The sequence below is a fragment of the Berghia stephanieae genome, chromosome 12 (genome assembly GCF_034508935.2).
Source record: "Berghia stephanieae isolate SIO BIC M18660-M18661 chromosome 12, UCSD_Bste_1.3, whole genome shotgun sequence".
NCBI classification, from domain to species: Eukaryota; Metazoa; Mollusca; class Gastropoda; order Nudibranchia; family Aeolidiidae; genus Berghia; species Berghia stephanieae.
Genome location: NC_088371.1, coordinates 34,584,723 through 34,599,283, shown reverse-complemented (window position 1 = coordinate 34,599,283; position 14,561 = coordinate 34,584,723). Strand labels below are relative to the sequence as shown.

Genomic DNA, 14,561 nt, shown 5'->3' with positions numbered 1-14,561 from the left:
ACTTGAACTTTGGACCTTCCCATCCAAAAGTGACAGTCATACCACAAGACATACCTGCCAAAATTTTCGTAATTTTACGAATTTTAGACAAATTTCATGGCCAATTTTGAAATTTTATGGAAAATTACGAATTTTTAATTCATAGTAATACTTAGATAAATGATAGGAAGAAGAAGAAGAACAACTACTACTACTACTACTACTACTACTACTACTACTACTACTACTACTACTACTATAATAATATTGTGGTTGTTCATATAAACAATTTCAGAAATTACGAATTTCCTTGTCAAATTACTAAAAATTGACATAAAAATTACTAAATTTGAAGTTTTCAATTTTTTTCAGGTCTGACAAGACCACATAGCTGAACAGTTTGAAACCCTGACTGTCTAATTTGTAATTTATTTGACTTCATTTAGTATTTATGTACAGGTATCTCTATAACTATAAGGCCATTGGATCTTTCGAACAGTGTTGTTATTTTGCCCTAGCCCATTTTCGTGATGAGGTGACATTAAAAAAAAATAATTGAGCTTTTATTAATAGCGCAATATCCACTAAACGTACTCAAAGCGCTTTACAAGAGATCCCTGGCAAACAACAGCATTTAGCATGTAGGGACATGACGCCTTTTTAGGCAATATTACAAAAATATTTTCGGACACAGACAACGCCAGTTACTCATTTTACACTTGAGTACGGTGAGAGAATGTGAGTAAAGAGCCTTTTCCAAGGACTCAACTATGCGTCGAGCGAGGCTCAAACCCAGGATATTCCGATCCGAAAGCAAGTGTCATACCACTAGACCACATAGCCGCACTATTTTAATTGTTTCACATATGAAGTTATGCCAAAAGTCATATTTATGTCAAAAGCAATAATTTATTCCGAAAAACTAAGGAAAAAATTCATGTTCATCAGTATCATTTATTTAAATAATGTAGAATTAACCAAAGACTGAATATCGAACTCCAATAGTAGAATAGCTGAAATATTGTCAGTTTTTCGTTTATTTATCATATATTATTTAACCCAGAGAAATTGTTGAAAGCGAACTTTTCCTTAGTTTATATTGGAGTAGTATTGGAGTATTTTTTGTGGCGAATGTCACAAGAACAACCTTTTGACACAATCCTCAAATGCATCTATTTTACCTCTGTACGGCTATGTGGTCTTGTGGTATGACACTCGTTTTCGGATTGGAAGGTCCTGGGTTCGAGCCTCGCTCAGTGCATAGTTGAGTCCTCGGAAAAGACTCTTTACTCACATTCTCTTACCGTACTCTGGGTGTACAATGAGTACCTAGCCGTTAACAGGGTTGTCTCTGTCCGAAAAAATTGTTATAATATCGCCTAACAGGTGTCATGTCTCATTCTACACGTTCAGTGTTGCTATTGGCTAGTGAACCCCTTGTAAAGCGCTTTGAGCACGTTTAGTGGATATTGCGCTATATAAAAGCTCAAATATTTTGATATGAATGTGTCATTGCATTCTTGTGTACTTTTTAATTTTTTAATTTTTTTTTTGGTGGTGTTGATCCTAAACTGAAAAGTCGTAGTCAGTATTGGTTTCAGTAAGGGTTAATGATAATTATATATACTTTACTCATAAAAAAAAAAAAAAAAAATGGAAATTCATTTACAGACGTGGCATGCATAAACACAAAGTTGAGAATTTATGGTGACAATGTATACATATATATATCCAAATGCACAAAAATGTAAAAATATACAACCAAGAACCAATAGCAACACTTTATATATTAATTTGATTAATTGAGATAGGCCATACCTCTGGCCTTTAGTCCGAACTTGTGTGTGTATATAAAAGATAGTATTTAATTTAAATCACAGTTGCGCGAATTAATTAAGGTGACGTGTTGTCTTTGTTTTTATAGATATAAGGCGACGGCTCCTGATGGAGAACTAATATATTTGTGAAGAGTGTGATCGCCATCCTTCATAACTTTCTCCTTTTTACTTAGACAAAATCTCTTTGATAGCAATTCTCTTTCATTGTGTTATGACACAGTCTACCCGAGGCTCCTCTGACTCGGACGAGGTGGATTGGTGCATCGTGGACCAGACCACCCTTGAGGAGAAGGACAAATCCGTGGCCAAAGGGAAGGATGCCTTGAGGGTTCTGGACAACCCAGAAACCAGAAATGCCTTTGTGGACGACTTACATGAGGTAAAGTGCGGTATTTAAAAAAAAATTTTTTTTGGGTTTTCTTTAAGTGGATTTGTTACCTGTAGATCCTGGGTTTGTTCTGGATAACCCGGTTTTGTTTTTGGTTGTTTTCTTCAAGTGGATCTGTGACCTGTAGATCCTGAGTTTGTTCTGGATAACCCGTTTATTTTTTTTTTGGTTGTTTTCTTCAAGTGGATTTGTGACCTGTAGATCCTGGGATTGTTCTGGATAACCCAGAAACCAGGAATGCCGTTGTGGACGACTTACATGAGGTAAAGTGCGGCTTTTTTTTTTTTTTTTTGGTTTTTGTTTTCTTCAAGTGGATTTGTGACCTGTAGTTCCTGGGTTTGAGTCCTGCTATATTAAAAAAATTGAGCTTTTATATAGCGCAGTATCCACTAAACGTGCTCAAAGCGCTTTACAAGGGGTCCCTGGTCAACAGCAAGACTTAACATGTAGGACGGGACATGACGCTTGCTATGTGATATTACAATTTTTTTTTTCGGACAGAGACAACGCTGTTAACGGCCAGGTACTCATTTTACACCTGAGTACGGTGAGAGAATGTGAGTAAAGAGTTTTTTCCAAGGACTCAACTATGCACCGAGCGAGGCTCAAGCCCAGGACCTTCTGATCCGAAAGCGAGTGTCATACCACAAGACCACATAGCCGCACAAAGGCTATAGGCATATAGGCGGTAAATGAGAATAGTCAAATGGAATGGAAGCTTGAATTTAATTAACGAAGACAGGTAATGTGGATGTTTCGGGTTTCCCCTTTGTCAACAAAATATGATGAATGAAGCACTAAAGACAAATGAGAGATGAGAGAATGGCTTTGTTAACTCTCTCTGTACCTACCATCTCCCCCCCCCCCCCCCCGAAATGTCATACCCATCCAACATCAAATTAGTTTTTAAAACTCTAAACTCTGAAGGAATTATACATGCTATACATAATTTTGTTCAGCTAAACAAGCTCTACATAACAGAATAATTGTAGCCAAATGAAATAGTCAAATTTTTTGTGATGTACAAATGAAGCCTTAATGAGAAAAATGTTGGTTGTGTCGTCACGAATGTGACGATTTTCCTGTTGTTGGTAAGGTAGATGTTGCTGCTCGATGGTCGAAGAAATAAATAACAATCGAAATTGACTGCAAACTTCAATTTAACATACGAAAACAGATAAAATGGATGTTTCAGATTTCCCCTTTATCAACAAAACAAGATATATGGGACACGACAGACGAATGAGATAATGTGGTAGAGGCGTTGTTAAGATGAGTAAACCAAGGTGAGTTGGGTTTATTCATCTTAACAATGCCACTACCACATTATCTCATTCGTCTGTAGTGTTTCATTCATTCATCCTGTTTTGTTGATAAAGGGTAAACATGAAACGTCCATTTTCTCTGTTTTCGTATGTTAAATTGAAGCTTACAGTCAATTTCACATTGTTATTTATTTGTAGTTGGTAAGGAGAGAGTTAAGGTGATTCACTGTAATGCCATTTATTACATGATAGAAAAACGAAACCAAATGTAAAACCCTTCAAAGTTTTATTGAAATAATCACCTGAAGTTGACGCACCCATTGTTTAACCCTCTCCTGTGGCCGAGTGGTTAAGGCATTGCACTGTGATCCGGATGACCCGGGTTCGAGCCCTGCTTCAGGCACTTTTGTTTTTTTATTCCTTGAGCAAGATTAATAACCTCCAATTTGCTCACTTGGACAACATGGGTGATTCCTGTTGACATCAGACATCTTGATTGATGAGTTATCTATATTCCTTCGTGGAATGCCTAGGCAATGATATCATATGATATCGTGGCGCAGAGGGATAAATAATTTTTTTTTTTTTTACCACCTATTGGAAAATCGTCACATTTGTTGCGATGCAACCATCTCTTTTCTCATCCAGATTTCATTTCTTTTTGCTATAGCTATAAAAACGTGACATTCTGTGATAGAGCCCATTTCATAAAGGATTCAATTGTCTGATGTCATGTCTGCCCAGCAACCATCAGCTTGGTTCTAAACAAAGAAAATCGGAACTTTTTATTCTTCATGCTGGCTAGAACTTTTTCACATGTCATATGATCAGAATGTATAAAAGTCAAAACATTATGATCAGAATGTATAAAAGTCAAAACATGATCAGATTTATAATGTTTTTCTCCTCTGGATACACTTTTATGCTCGTCGGAGAAGTATTTCATAAGGGCGTCTGCTATTGTTCCGATAGTTTAGTACCAGTTACTATGTGTCATTACAAGGGAAGTGACGCCACGACTGTTGAAGCCTATTGTCGAACAATATTATGTATAGAATGTGCTTGTTTCTTTTCTGAGTAAGATATATCTGTTTTTGTGTTGGGTGGGTGTGAAGTTTTGGGGAAAATTCTGAAAATGGCCGGTAAGGAGAGGTTAATTTTGATTTTTCAAAAAGAAATTTTCAAAATTTTTTTCAGCTGAAAGCATTCCTCAATCAAAGAGTAAACGAGCTCTCCAAGTTGAAAGGTTCAGAAAACCACTTGAGTTCAGCTCCTAGTCAGATCCACCTGGACAAATCTATCATCACAGCCATGTTGACCAGGGTGAAGGACATTCTGGAGTCCTTGACCTCGGAGAAGATGCAGCATCTCTTGTTGATACGGGATTCTCCAAGGTGAGTTGAAATAAAAATGATGGTTTGAATGTATTAATAAGATAATAATATTAGAATTAATGGTGTGTTTTGCGGTGTACCAAAAGGTTGTTGTGCAGCACACGTGAGCTGGGGTGAGGGGGGGGGGGGGGGGGTCAACTGGTTTAATTGTGACCCAGGACAATGCTTCAGGCACTTTCAGTTGTTTTTTGTTTTTTTGCTTGGGCAAGATCATTAACCCCCAATTTGCTCATTTGGAGAACATCAGAACATCAGTGATTCCTGTTGACATCAGACATCTGTTTGATGGATTTTCTATATTTCCCTCATGGAATGCCAAGGCGACGGTATCTAATGTAATCTTTTAATTTAAAAAAAGTGTAAATCAATAATCTAAAAGCTATATAACTTGTATATTACGTCTCTTCCCTAGATACGTGGATAGAGTGAGAGACTAAAAATGTATATCAATAATCTAAGAGCTATATAACTTGCTATAACAATGTATATTACGTCCCTTCCCTAGATACGTGGATAGAGTGAGAGACTAAAAATGTATATCAATAATCTAAGAGCTATATAACTTGCTATAACAATGTATATTACGTCCCTTCCCTAGATACGTGGATAGAGTGAGAGACTAAAATGTAAATCAATAATCTCAGAGCTATATAACTTGCAATAACAATTTATATTACGTCTTTTCCCTAGATATCTGGACAGAGTGAGAGACTAAAAATGTAAATCAATAATCTCAGAGCTATATAACTTGCTATAACAATGTATATTACGTCTCTTCCCTAGGTACGTGGCAGAGTGAGAGACTAAAAATGTAAATCAATAATCTCAGAGCTATATAACTTGCTATAACAATGCATATTACGTCTCTTTCCTAGATACGTGGATAGAGTGAGAGACTCCCTACGTCAAAAGCTGGTTCGTGCCGAGAAATTGGCTTTCAAAGGCAAAGAAATGGCTGATTTGAGGCAGGAAGCCGTCAAGGAGGAAGCAGAACTGTTGCCTCACATTGAGGTTTACAGGAAGAAAACAAAATTTTTACAGACTCAGGTAAAATTAAATTGTATTATTTTGTGCATTTATTCAGACCTTGAAGTTTGTTTGCTGGGTGGGATTCCTGACCTCCCATAACATACATGCCGAATGTTAGGAATTTTTCGTAATTTTACGACAAATTTCATGGCCAAATACTAAATTTTATGGAAGATTACGAATTTTTAATTCTTAGTAATACTTAATATTAATAATAATAATAATGATAGGAAGAAGAAGAACAACTACTACTACTACTATTACTACTATTGTAATAGTAATAATAATAATAATATTTTGGTTGTTCATACACAATTTCAAAAATTACGAATTTCCTTGTCAAATTACTATAATTTGACATAAAAATTACTAAATTTGAAGTATTCAATTTAGCATGTCTGCCACAGTGGGCAGCAAGGTACATACTGTGTCTTCTATCCCCCTATGTCTGTTTTGAACATTTTGAATGTATAATATTATAAGCATTTAAGTGTATTCCTCTTTGTTAGATCTTGTGCTCATGTCCGGATGAGACTTATCAGCGACCTCAGACTATGTACATTGATGGTATGCTCTTGGATTCTACATCTGATCCCTATTTCTTACCAGTTGCTCTTTGTCTTACCTTTTCTTAGAAGCTTTAATTGTAATTCTAGAACTTTTTACTATCCCATTTTCTTCCTTTTTACAGGCTCTGATATGACCTTAATGTGTTGCAAGCGCCGTAAATTCCTTAAAAACAAAACAAAACACAAAGTTTGCTTGTGTGATTGCCTACTCCAATTTCTTATTGTTAATATACAGTCCACTCTGGATAATCGCAACATCCAGAGTGGACTGTAGTATCATAATGGCTAACTGTCCTGTTAAAAGGGAGGCTGTCCAATTTGGAAATCTGAGAAAGATTTTAATAAAAAATAAATAGACTGTTCATGTGTATGGAAATGACCTGTGCATGTCAGAGAATTATACTTTTTTAACTAGCAAAGTAAAACGAGGAAAAGAACAAGCTTTCAATCTAAATTTTATTATATAATCTATCGCAAAGTACTTTTCACCAGATCACTGCTGGGTGGACAGGGGGGTCAGAAGAAAATCTCGACTGCATCCGGGATCAACTTCGGTCCCTTTGCGTGTGAATTGAGTGCTCTGCCAACTGAGCTATTGGGACCTGACTTCCACTTTGCGGTAGACTAGCGTCCTATCCAAAGGGTAGCAAACAATTGCTATTGTCTGTTTCACGCTGTAAAAACCGGGCCAAACTCCGGCTCCATGAGTCGAATGGCTCTGAAGAATATTATATTATTGTCCAAAGATACTACTTTTTATTTTTGGTCATGACGGTATTGTGCGGTAGGTTGTTCCGTTTAAGCTCTTTGAAAAAGTTGGTCACTGTGTAATTTTAAATACTAATACGGTAGTCTCGTACATGAATTTGTTTGAGGTAATAATTAGTCAGTTTCATTTCAATAAATCAAGATATGATTTTCACTCCAGACATAGTTTGGTTAAAATGTAAGGATTGTAAATGAAAAATTATTAAATTTCTTTCAGTGTTCATTCATAAGTAGTACACTGCAGTAAACAAAACAGAAATCTAAAAATTATGTACGATATCGTGATATGCCGTCACCAAGGCATTCCATAAAGGCATATAGATAATTCATCAAACAAGGTGTCTGATGTCAACAGGAACACCTATGCTGTCCAAAGTAGGCAAATTGGGTGTTAAAAATCTTGCCCAAGTAAAAATAGACCTGAAAGTTATCAGTCAATTAACTGAAATCTATCAAATTCAAATATTTTTAAAAAGGAAAGAAAGAATTCATGAATCATAGTCGAATGACTGTGAAGTAATTAGGAATGTTCCACAGCGCTACGCATAGCTCAAGGGCCGTTTGGATTTACGATGGATATATTTTACCAAGGCTAAGCGATACTTCTTAGAAATGTCGTGTCTGAACACATCCCAGTGTATTTTCACACAGCCTTCGTGAAATTATCTTTTCACATTCCAAACCTGTCGTGATTCCAATGGTAGCCAATTTTAATGGAGCCGCAGAGCGATAAATTTCACTGTTTCGTCTAAGCCAAAATTGACCACATTTACTTTGTGGAACCTAAAAGTATGAAAAAGTTTAATGCGAAAGCGGAAGTGCGTAATGAAGACACCTTCAAATCAAAAGTTATATGATTGCTACAAGCACATCTTGATTGCCTCACGTTGTAAACAAACTGGTTGACCGTTTCTTCACTAATTGGGTACCTAATTATAAGAGACAATTGTAAGTAGCCTAATTAATTCCCACGTAAATTAGTTTTCTGCCATTGTTTTGCTCAAGTGAGCTTGCTGCTTACTATTCATCTCGATTCTTTGGATTTTTCTGATACGATACAATGAGTTTCAGTGAGGTTCAGTCTCAGTCAATTTTTATAGAGCTCATTTACAAGTCTATAAAAAAACCCCAACAAAATTGCCTGAAGCGTGTTTCAAACCTGGGACCTTCCAGGTCACCATACAATCATACAATGCCTTAACTACTCTGCATCTTAGTAATCGGTTTGATAATATTTAAAATGCCTTTTAAATTATTTTTTTTTTTCTCTTTCATCTACAGCTTCAAAGTGAAATCTCCAAGAAATACAACGGACGCCGGGTGAACATAGTAGGCGAAATCAATACGATATAAATAATAACAAAAACCACAGGACAGGATAAATCAGAGATGTCAACCTCAAGAGTATGGAAGTCGAAATCGGAATAGTTGTGTGTGATATAGAACCGCCAGAAAAAGCAACAAATAGGGAATCAAGACATAGAAAATAGGAAAGATTGCTCACCTGTTTTACGCAAGGTCTTATTGTTTGACAAGGTCATTGCTTGAACTTAAGTTTCTATTGGGGACATAGACTTTTTAGGAGGTCTTTAATATAGGAGGGACTGTTAGTGCTCAAAGATTTGTGGAAAACAGTACAAATTTTATGGCAACTCATTTCTCCACAGGAAGTCATGCAGTGCTGTTCTTAATGCAACCCTAGACTGATTTTTATCACTCGACTGTCGTAGAAGGTGATATTTTAATTTTTTTTTTTCAATTAAGGGAAAATTTGTAGATTAACAGCTATAATGTTGCCATAAAAAATTATATGTGAAATGATAGGCTATGAGAAATCTACATAACCTTGTGTTTATATTGAACTGAATTTAATTAGATATGCCTCAATTTGAGTTTTTTTTTTTTTTTCTTCTAAATTTGATTACTTATTTATTATTTCTCTTATTTCGTTACGATTTGGAATAAAGCATGTGTTGGCATCTCTGAAGACGTGACAGCAAAAGGTTATGGGGTGTATGCATATTCATATTTTTATTTTATTTTAGCAATGAATGTGATAGGATAAGAAATGACTATGTGTGTATGAGTCAGTTCATTTTTATCTGAAGACCAAGGGGGAGAACCGTGCATAGACACAATTTTGTAAACCCCTAATTTCCTCCCTTACTTTATTCAATACTTAACATAAGTTTCATACTGTTTTATTTTTGGGAAAAGAACATGCATTTGGTCCACTTGCTGTTTGTATTGAAATAATGGGTACGATTTGAAAGAACAGGTGTAGTATACTAGCTGTTTGCATTGAAATAATGGATACCATTTGAAAGAACAGGCGTAGTATACTCGCAATTTGCATTGAAATAATGGGTACGATTTGAAAGAACAAGCGTAGTCTACTGGTAACTTTCATTGAAATAATGGATACCAATTGAAGGAACAGGCGTAGTATACTAGCTGTTTGCATTGAAATAATGGATACCATTTGAAAGAACAGGCGTAGTTCAGCCTAATTTTTTTCATTTTATCCATACTTGGAAAATATGACTGTAAATTCCCTCCTTATCTTTATCTGTATTGGGTTGAAACCTATGTTATGACTTTAACAAATGTTTTTATTTGTGAATGTACGATGTATAATTGAGTACAATTTTTAAAGAATAAAATTATTTATTAAGAATGGACGTGTATTGTTGCTCCTTGGCAAATAGACCAGAGTGGTGAGGACTAGGATAGAAACAGCTATCAATTTGCTTGTATTTTTCTTTTGGTTCAAAAGTTTCATTTGACTCAGGTGTAGATGAGTATTAACTTTTTGAAGAAATGTGATCAATATTACTGTATTATCATTTACCCCTCGGACAACCAATAATTAAATACATTTTTAATCCTGTCCAGGGGTCCCAATAGCTCATTTGGTAGATACCCTAGCTGGGAGGGAAACAGTCAATTGAATAATTAAAGTTTTAGGAGATGATGTTTTTTGTCTTGTAAATCATCTCTCTGTTATGCACTGTATTATGTTTTGTTTTCATATTATATATGATTTGTAAACATTTGAGTGTGTTCCTCTTAGTGGGGAGCCTGTGCTTGTGTCTGGATGAGACTTTTAGGTGATCTCAAACTAAGTACTTTGATAGTGTGCTCTTGAAATCTGCATCTGTTTCCTATTTGAACCAATTCCCCTTTTGTTTCACATTTTCTTGGGTGCTTTAAAAATTGTAATTCTGGAACTTTTTACTATCCCATTTTCTTCCTTTTTGCTGGCGCTGATATGACCTTAATGTGTTGCAAGCGCCGTAGGGCCCTTAAAAACAAACAAAGCACCAAGAGAGCAGCAACAGTCCGAGTTACGTCATTCAATACATTTGTTATGAATATTGATTATCAAATAAATATCCAAATTAACATGCAATGATGGGAAAATAGCGGTTTGTACATTTATTGTTTCAGTTTTGAATTTTTAAAAATGTTCAGTTTGTTGCCAAGTTTTTGGGTCCTGACAGACATAATTATGTTAATCAGGTACAAATTTTACAAATTTGGTCACAAATGGGGACAGCGTGGCTCAGCGTTTTGGTCTTTGCTTCATACCCTGAAGGTATTGAGTTTGACTAGCGGCTACAACACTGTGTGGCCATCTAGTCCTAGCTCACTTTGCAGTGCTGCACTGCGGGTGGTCCCTGGGATATTTTAGTCTTCTCGGAAAGGACCATAAAAATAAACAAACTTGAGCGCAATATCCACTAAACATGCTCAAAGCGCTTTACAAGGGGTCCCTGGCCAATTGTGACACATAACATGTAAGATATGACGCCTGTCAGGCGATATTACAATTTTTTGGGACAGAGACAACGCTGTTGATGTCCAGGTACTCATTTTACACCTGAGTATGATGAGAGAAAGTGAGTAAAGAGCCTTCTCCAAGGACTCAACTCTGCGCCGAGAGAGGCTCGAACCCAGGACCTTCCGATCCGAAAGCGATTTTCATACCACAAGACCACATAGCTGCACAAATGTTCCCTTGGGGGTATTATATTTTTATTATTTTATTTCATTTATTTAAGGAGGTCCCAATAGCTCAGTTGGTAGAGCACTCGCATCACACACAAAGGGACCAAGTTTGATCCCGGCTGCAATCAAAATTTTTTCTGATCCCCCTGTCCACCCAGCAGTGAATGGGTAGCTGAGTCTGTTAGATTCGGTGGAATGTATTTTGCGATAATCTAGCATCCTATCCAAAAGATAGCAAGCAATTGCTATTGTCCGTTTCATGCTATAGAAACCAGGTTAAACTCCAGCTCCATGAGTAAAGAGCCTTTCTAAAGGATTCAACGTTCAGCCGCTCACTGCAAGAATTTGAGCTAACTTTTCTGAATTAATAATTCACCCCATACACCGGAGCATACTCAATGTCTCAATTGTTTCTATGCTATATGTTTGTGTTGAGAATGTTGGCTATTAAGCTTAATTGCTGGCTAGCTAACTTCGCGGTGGTTGTGTGTTGGACCGTGGTCTCCAGTAGTCGGTGAGTGAGGGCTCTAGTAATGAATGACCCGAGTTTGATACAAATGTTTTTGCGTTCGTGGATAGCTCATATGGTAGAGTCACGCTCTCACCGGCCAGACGGAGTTGTACCAATAAGGTCGCAGGTTCAAACCCCATCATCGCCGTGAAATAAAATTATTCATTGTTATCTTCTGGCACTTTTCTACTCACTTCATCTCTTGTTGTTAGCAAATGAAACAACCCAGCCACCTTGTGCGACTATGTAGTCACGTGGTATGACACTTGCTTTTGGATCGGAAGATCCTGGGTTTGAGCCTTGCTCTGCGCATAGTTGAGCCCTTGGAAAAGGCTTTTTACTCACATTCTCTCACCATACTCGAGTGTAAAATGAGTACCTGGCTGTTAACAGCATTGTCTCTGTCCGAAAAAAATATATTATCGTCTAACAAGTATCATGTCCCGTCCTGTTAATTGTTGCTGTTGGCCAGGGACACCTTGTAAAGCGCTACGTTTTGTTTTTAAGGGTTTTACGGCGCTTGCAACACATTAAGTTCATTTCAGAGCCAGTAAAAAGGTAGAAAATGGGATAGTAAAAAGTTCGAGACTTACAATTAAAGTACCCAAGAAAAGGGAAGGCAAAGGGGAATTAGCTCAAATAGAGAACAAATGTAGATTCCAAGAGCACACTATCAATGTACAAAGATTGAGATCACCTAAATGTCTCATCCAGACACAAGCACAGGTCCCCGCTAAGAAGAACACACTCACATGTTTACAAATTATATGTAAAACAAAAATAATACAATGCATAACAGAGAGATGCTTTACAGGGAATATAATATAATTTCCCAAATCTATATACATTCGACTGTTTACCTCCAAGCCAAGAACTCCGACCAGAGTGAGGACAAAACCAAGTAATCCCATTCCAAGACAAAGGCAGAAAGCAAATTGAAAAACAGATACAGGGCGATAGAAGACATAACAAGAACATCCCTGCCCACTATGGGAGGTCGGGGACCCCACCTAGATAAAGCGCTTTGAGCACGTTTAATGGATATTGCGCTATATAAAAGCTCTGTGGGGGAGTTAGTGAGACTTTATCGCTTATCGATCTTATTGTGTGGCTTTGTGGTCTAGCAGTATGACACTCGCCCTCGGATCGATAGGTCCCAGGTTCGTGTACTGCTCTTGTTGAGTGGTTGAGTCATTGGAAAAGGCTCTTTACTCACATGCTCTCACCATACTCAGGTGTAAAATGACATTGTTAACAGCATTGTCTCTTTTGGAAAAAAAGATGCCTTATCTCCTAACAGGCATCATGTCTCGTCCTACATGTTAAGTGTTGCTGTTGGCTTGAGACCCTTTGTATAGCGCTTTGAGTATGTTTATTGGATATTGTGCTACGGGAAAAGTTTGAGCAAATCAATTCGCATTAGCTCGATTTGCGGTGCTGCACTGCGCCTGACGCCTGGGTTACTCCAGTCTTCGCTGGGAATAGTGTGCTCTTGGGATCTACATCTTTTCCCTATTTGTACCATTCCTCTTTCTCTTACTTTTTCTTGGGTACTTTTACTTGTAAATCTATATTTTTATTTTCATTTTATTGGCGCTGAAATGACCTAAATAGGTTGCAAGCACCGTAAAACCGTTTAAAACAAACAAAACAACAAACAAATTATCATTAAGTACTGTACTTTGATAATAAATCAAAAATTGATACTGAAACAAGATCAATTACATTTTATTGAAATAAATGTCAGAACATCATATTTACAATAACTGTGTCATCTGTTGATAATTGGTATAAAGACATCAAAGGAGTTCTTATAAGACACTAACACACATACACACACACACACACACACACACACATATATATATACACTCACACTCTCCCTCACACACGTGCATAAACTCCAAATTGAAAGATAGATAGGCAGACTGACAGACATAGATAGCAAGCAGGCAGACAAACAAATCGATAGATAGATAGAAAAATAGACTGATTAATTGAGAAAGAGGGAGAGAGAGAGAGAGAGAGAGAGAGAGAGAGAGAGAGATAGATAGAGAGAGAGACAGAGAGAGAGAGAGAAAGAAATAGATAGATAAATATATAGACAAACTGATTGATTGAGGGAGAGAGAGAGAGTGAGAGGGGGGGGGGGGGCACGGAGAGAGAGAGAGAGAGAGAGAGAGAGAGAGAGAGAGAGAGAGGTTGAATAAAAGAGGAGAATTGAGGGCAGTTGGGGGAAACAGTAATAGATGACGATAAATGCTGTTTTGTTTTGACATTTTGTTCAAAATGAAATGGTGATGAAAAGGTGTACGATGTGATCAAGGGGAAGTAACTGATTATATTTTTAATGGATTGAAATGGTTTACTGAATTATCCTTCTTTTTAACGTATGGGGATAAGTGATAACCAGCGTTTTTACAATATACATGTACTTATTTCTTTTATTTTTTTTTAGATGATGAAAGGCCGTTCAGCCTGGGGTTTTTTTTTGTTTGTTTTTGTTTTCACTTTTAAGTTTTCTCTTTCTGCTTTTTTTTATTTTTTAATCTAAATTTTTTTTTTTTTTTTAGAGAAGGGGCTTTTAAAGTAAATGAAACACCATCTCCATGATAATAAGTTATCGTCAAATTATTATAACACATACACATTCACACACACACACACACACACACACACACACACAGGCTATATTTGAAGAAAGGCCATCAGGAACAGGCAGTCATCTATTATTCTTATTATAAAACTGGATTGTATCTTTAGATTTGCTTGTAATTCAGTGCTGGATGTTTAAAAAATTAACATTAAT

The 14,561-nt window shown here is 36.6% G+C and overlaps 2 protein-coding genes across 5 annotated transcripts in view; one reads left to right on the top strand and one right to left on the bottom strand.

The window, feature by feature from the left end:
* The window catches only part of LOC144958054 (CDK5 regulatory subunit-associated protein 3-like), a 30,675-nt gene extending 20,022 nt beyond the window's left edge, over positions 1-10,653 (top strand). For all 4 annotated transcript variants that reach the window (XM_078889646.1, XM_078889647.1, XM_078889650.1 and 1 more), the window contains exons 11-14: positions 2,038-2,196; positions 4,668-4,864; positions 5,740-5,911; positions 8,512-10,653. In XM_078889646.1, the coding sequence (XP_078745772.1) occupies positions 2,038-2,196; positions 4,668-4,864; positions 5,740-5,911; positions 8,512-8,583 (600 nt within the window). In that variant the 3' untranslated portion in view covers positions 8,584-10,653. The remainder of the gene's footprint in view (positions 1-2,037; positions 2,197-4,667; positions 4,865-5,739; positions 5,912-8,511) is intronic.
* A 2,811-nt stretch (positions 10,654-13,464) lies between these two features.
* LOC144957839 (uncharacterized) overlaps positions 13,465-14,561 on the bottom strand; it is a 4,684-nt gene continuing 3,587 nt past the window's right edge. The window contains exon 2 of the mRNA XM_078889301.1: positions 13,465-14,561. This exon is cut by the window's right edge and continues 884 nt beyond it. The gene's annotated coding sequence lies outside the window, so the exon portion shown is untranslated.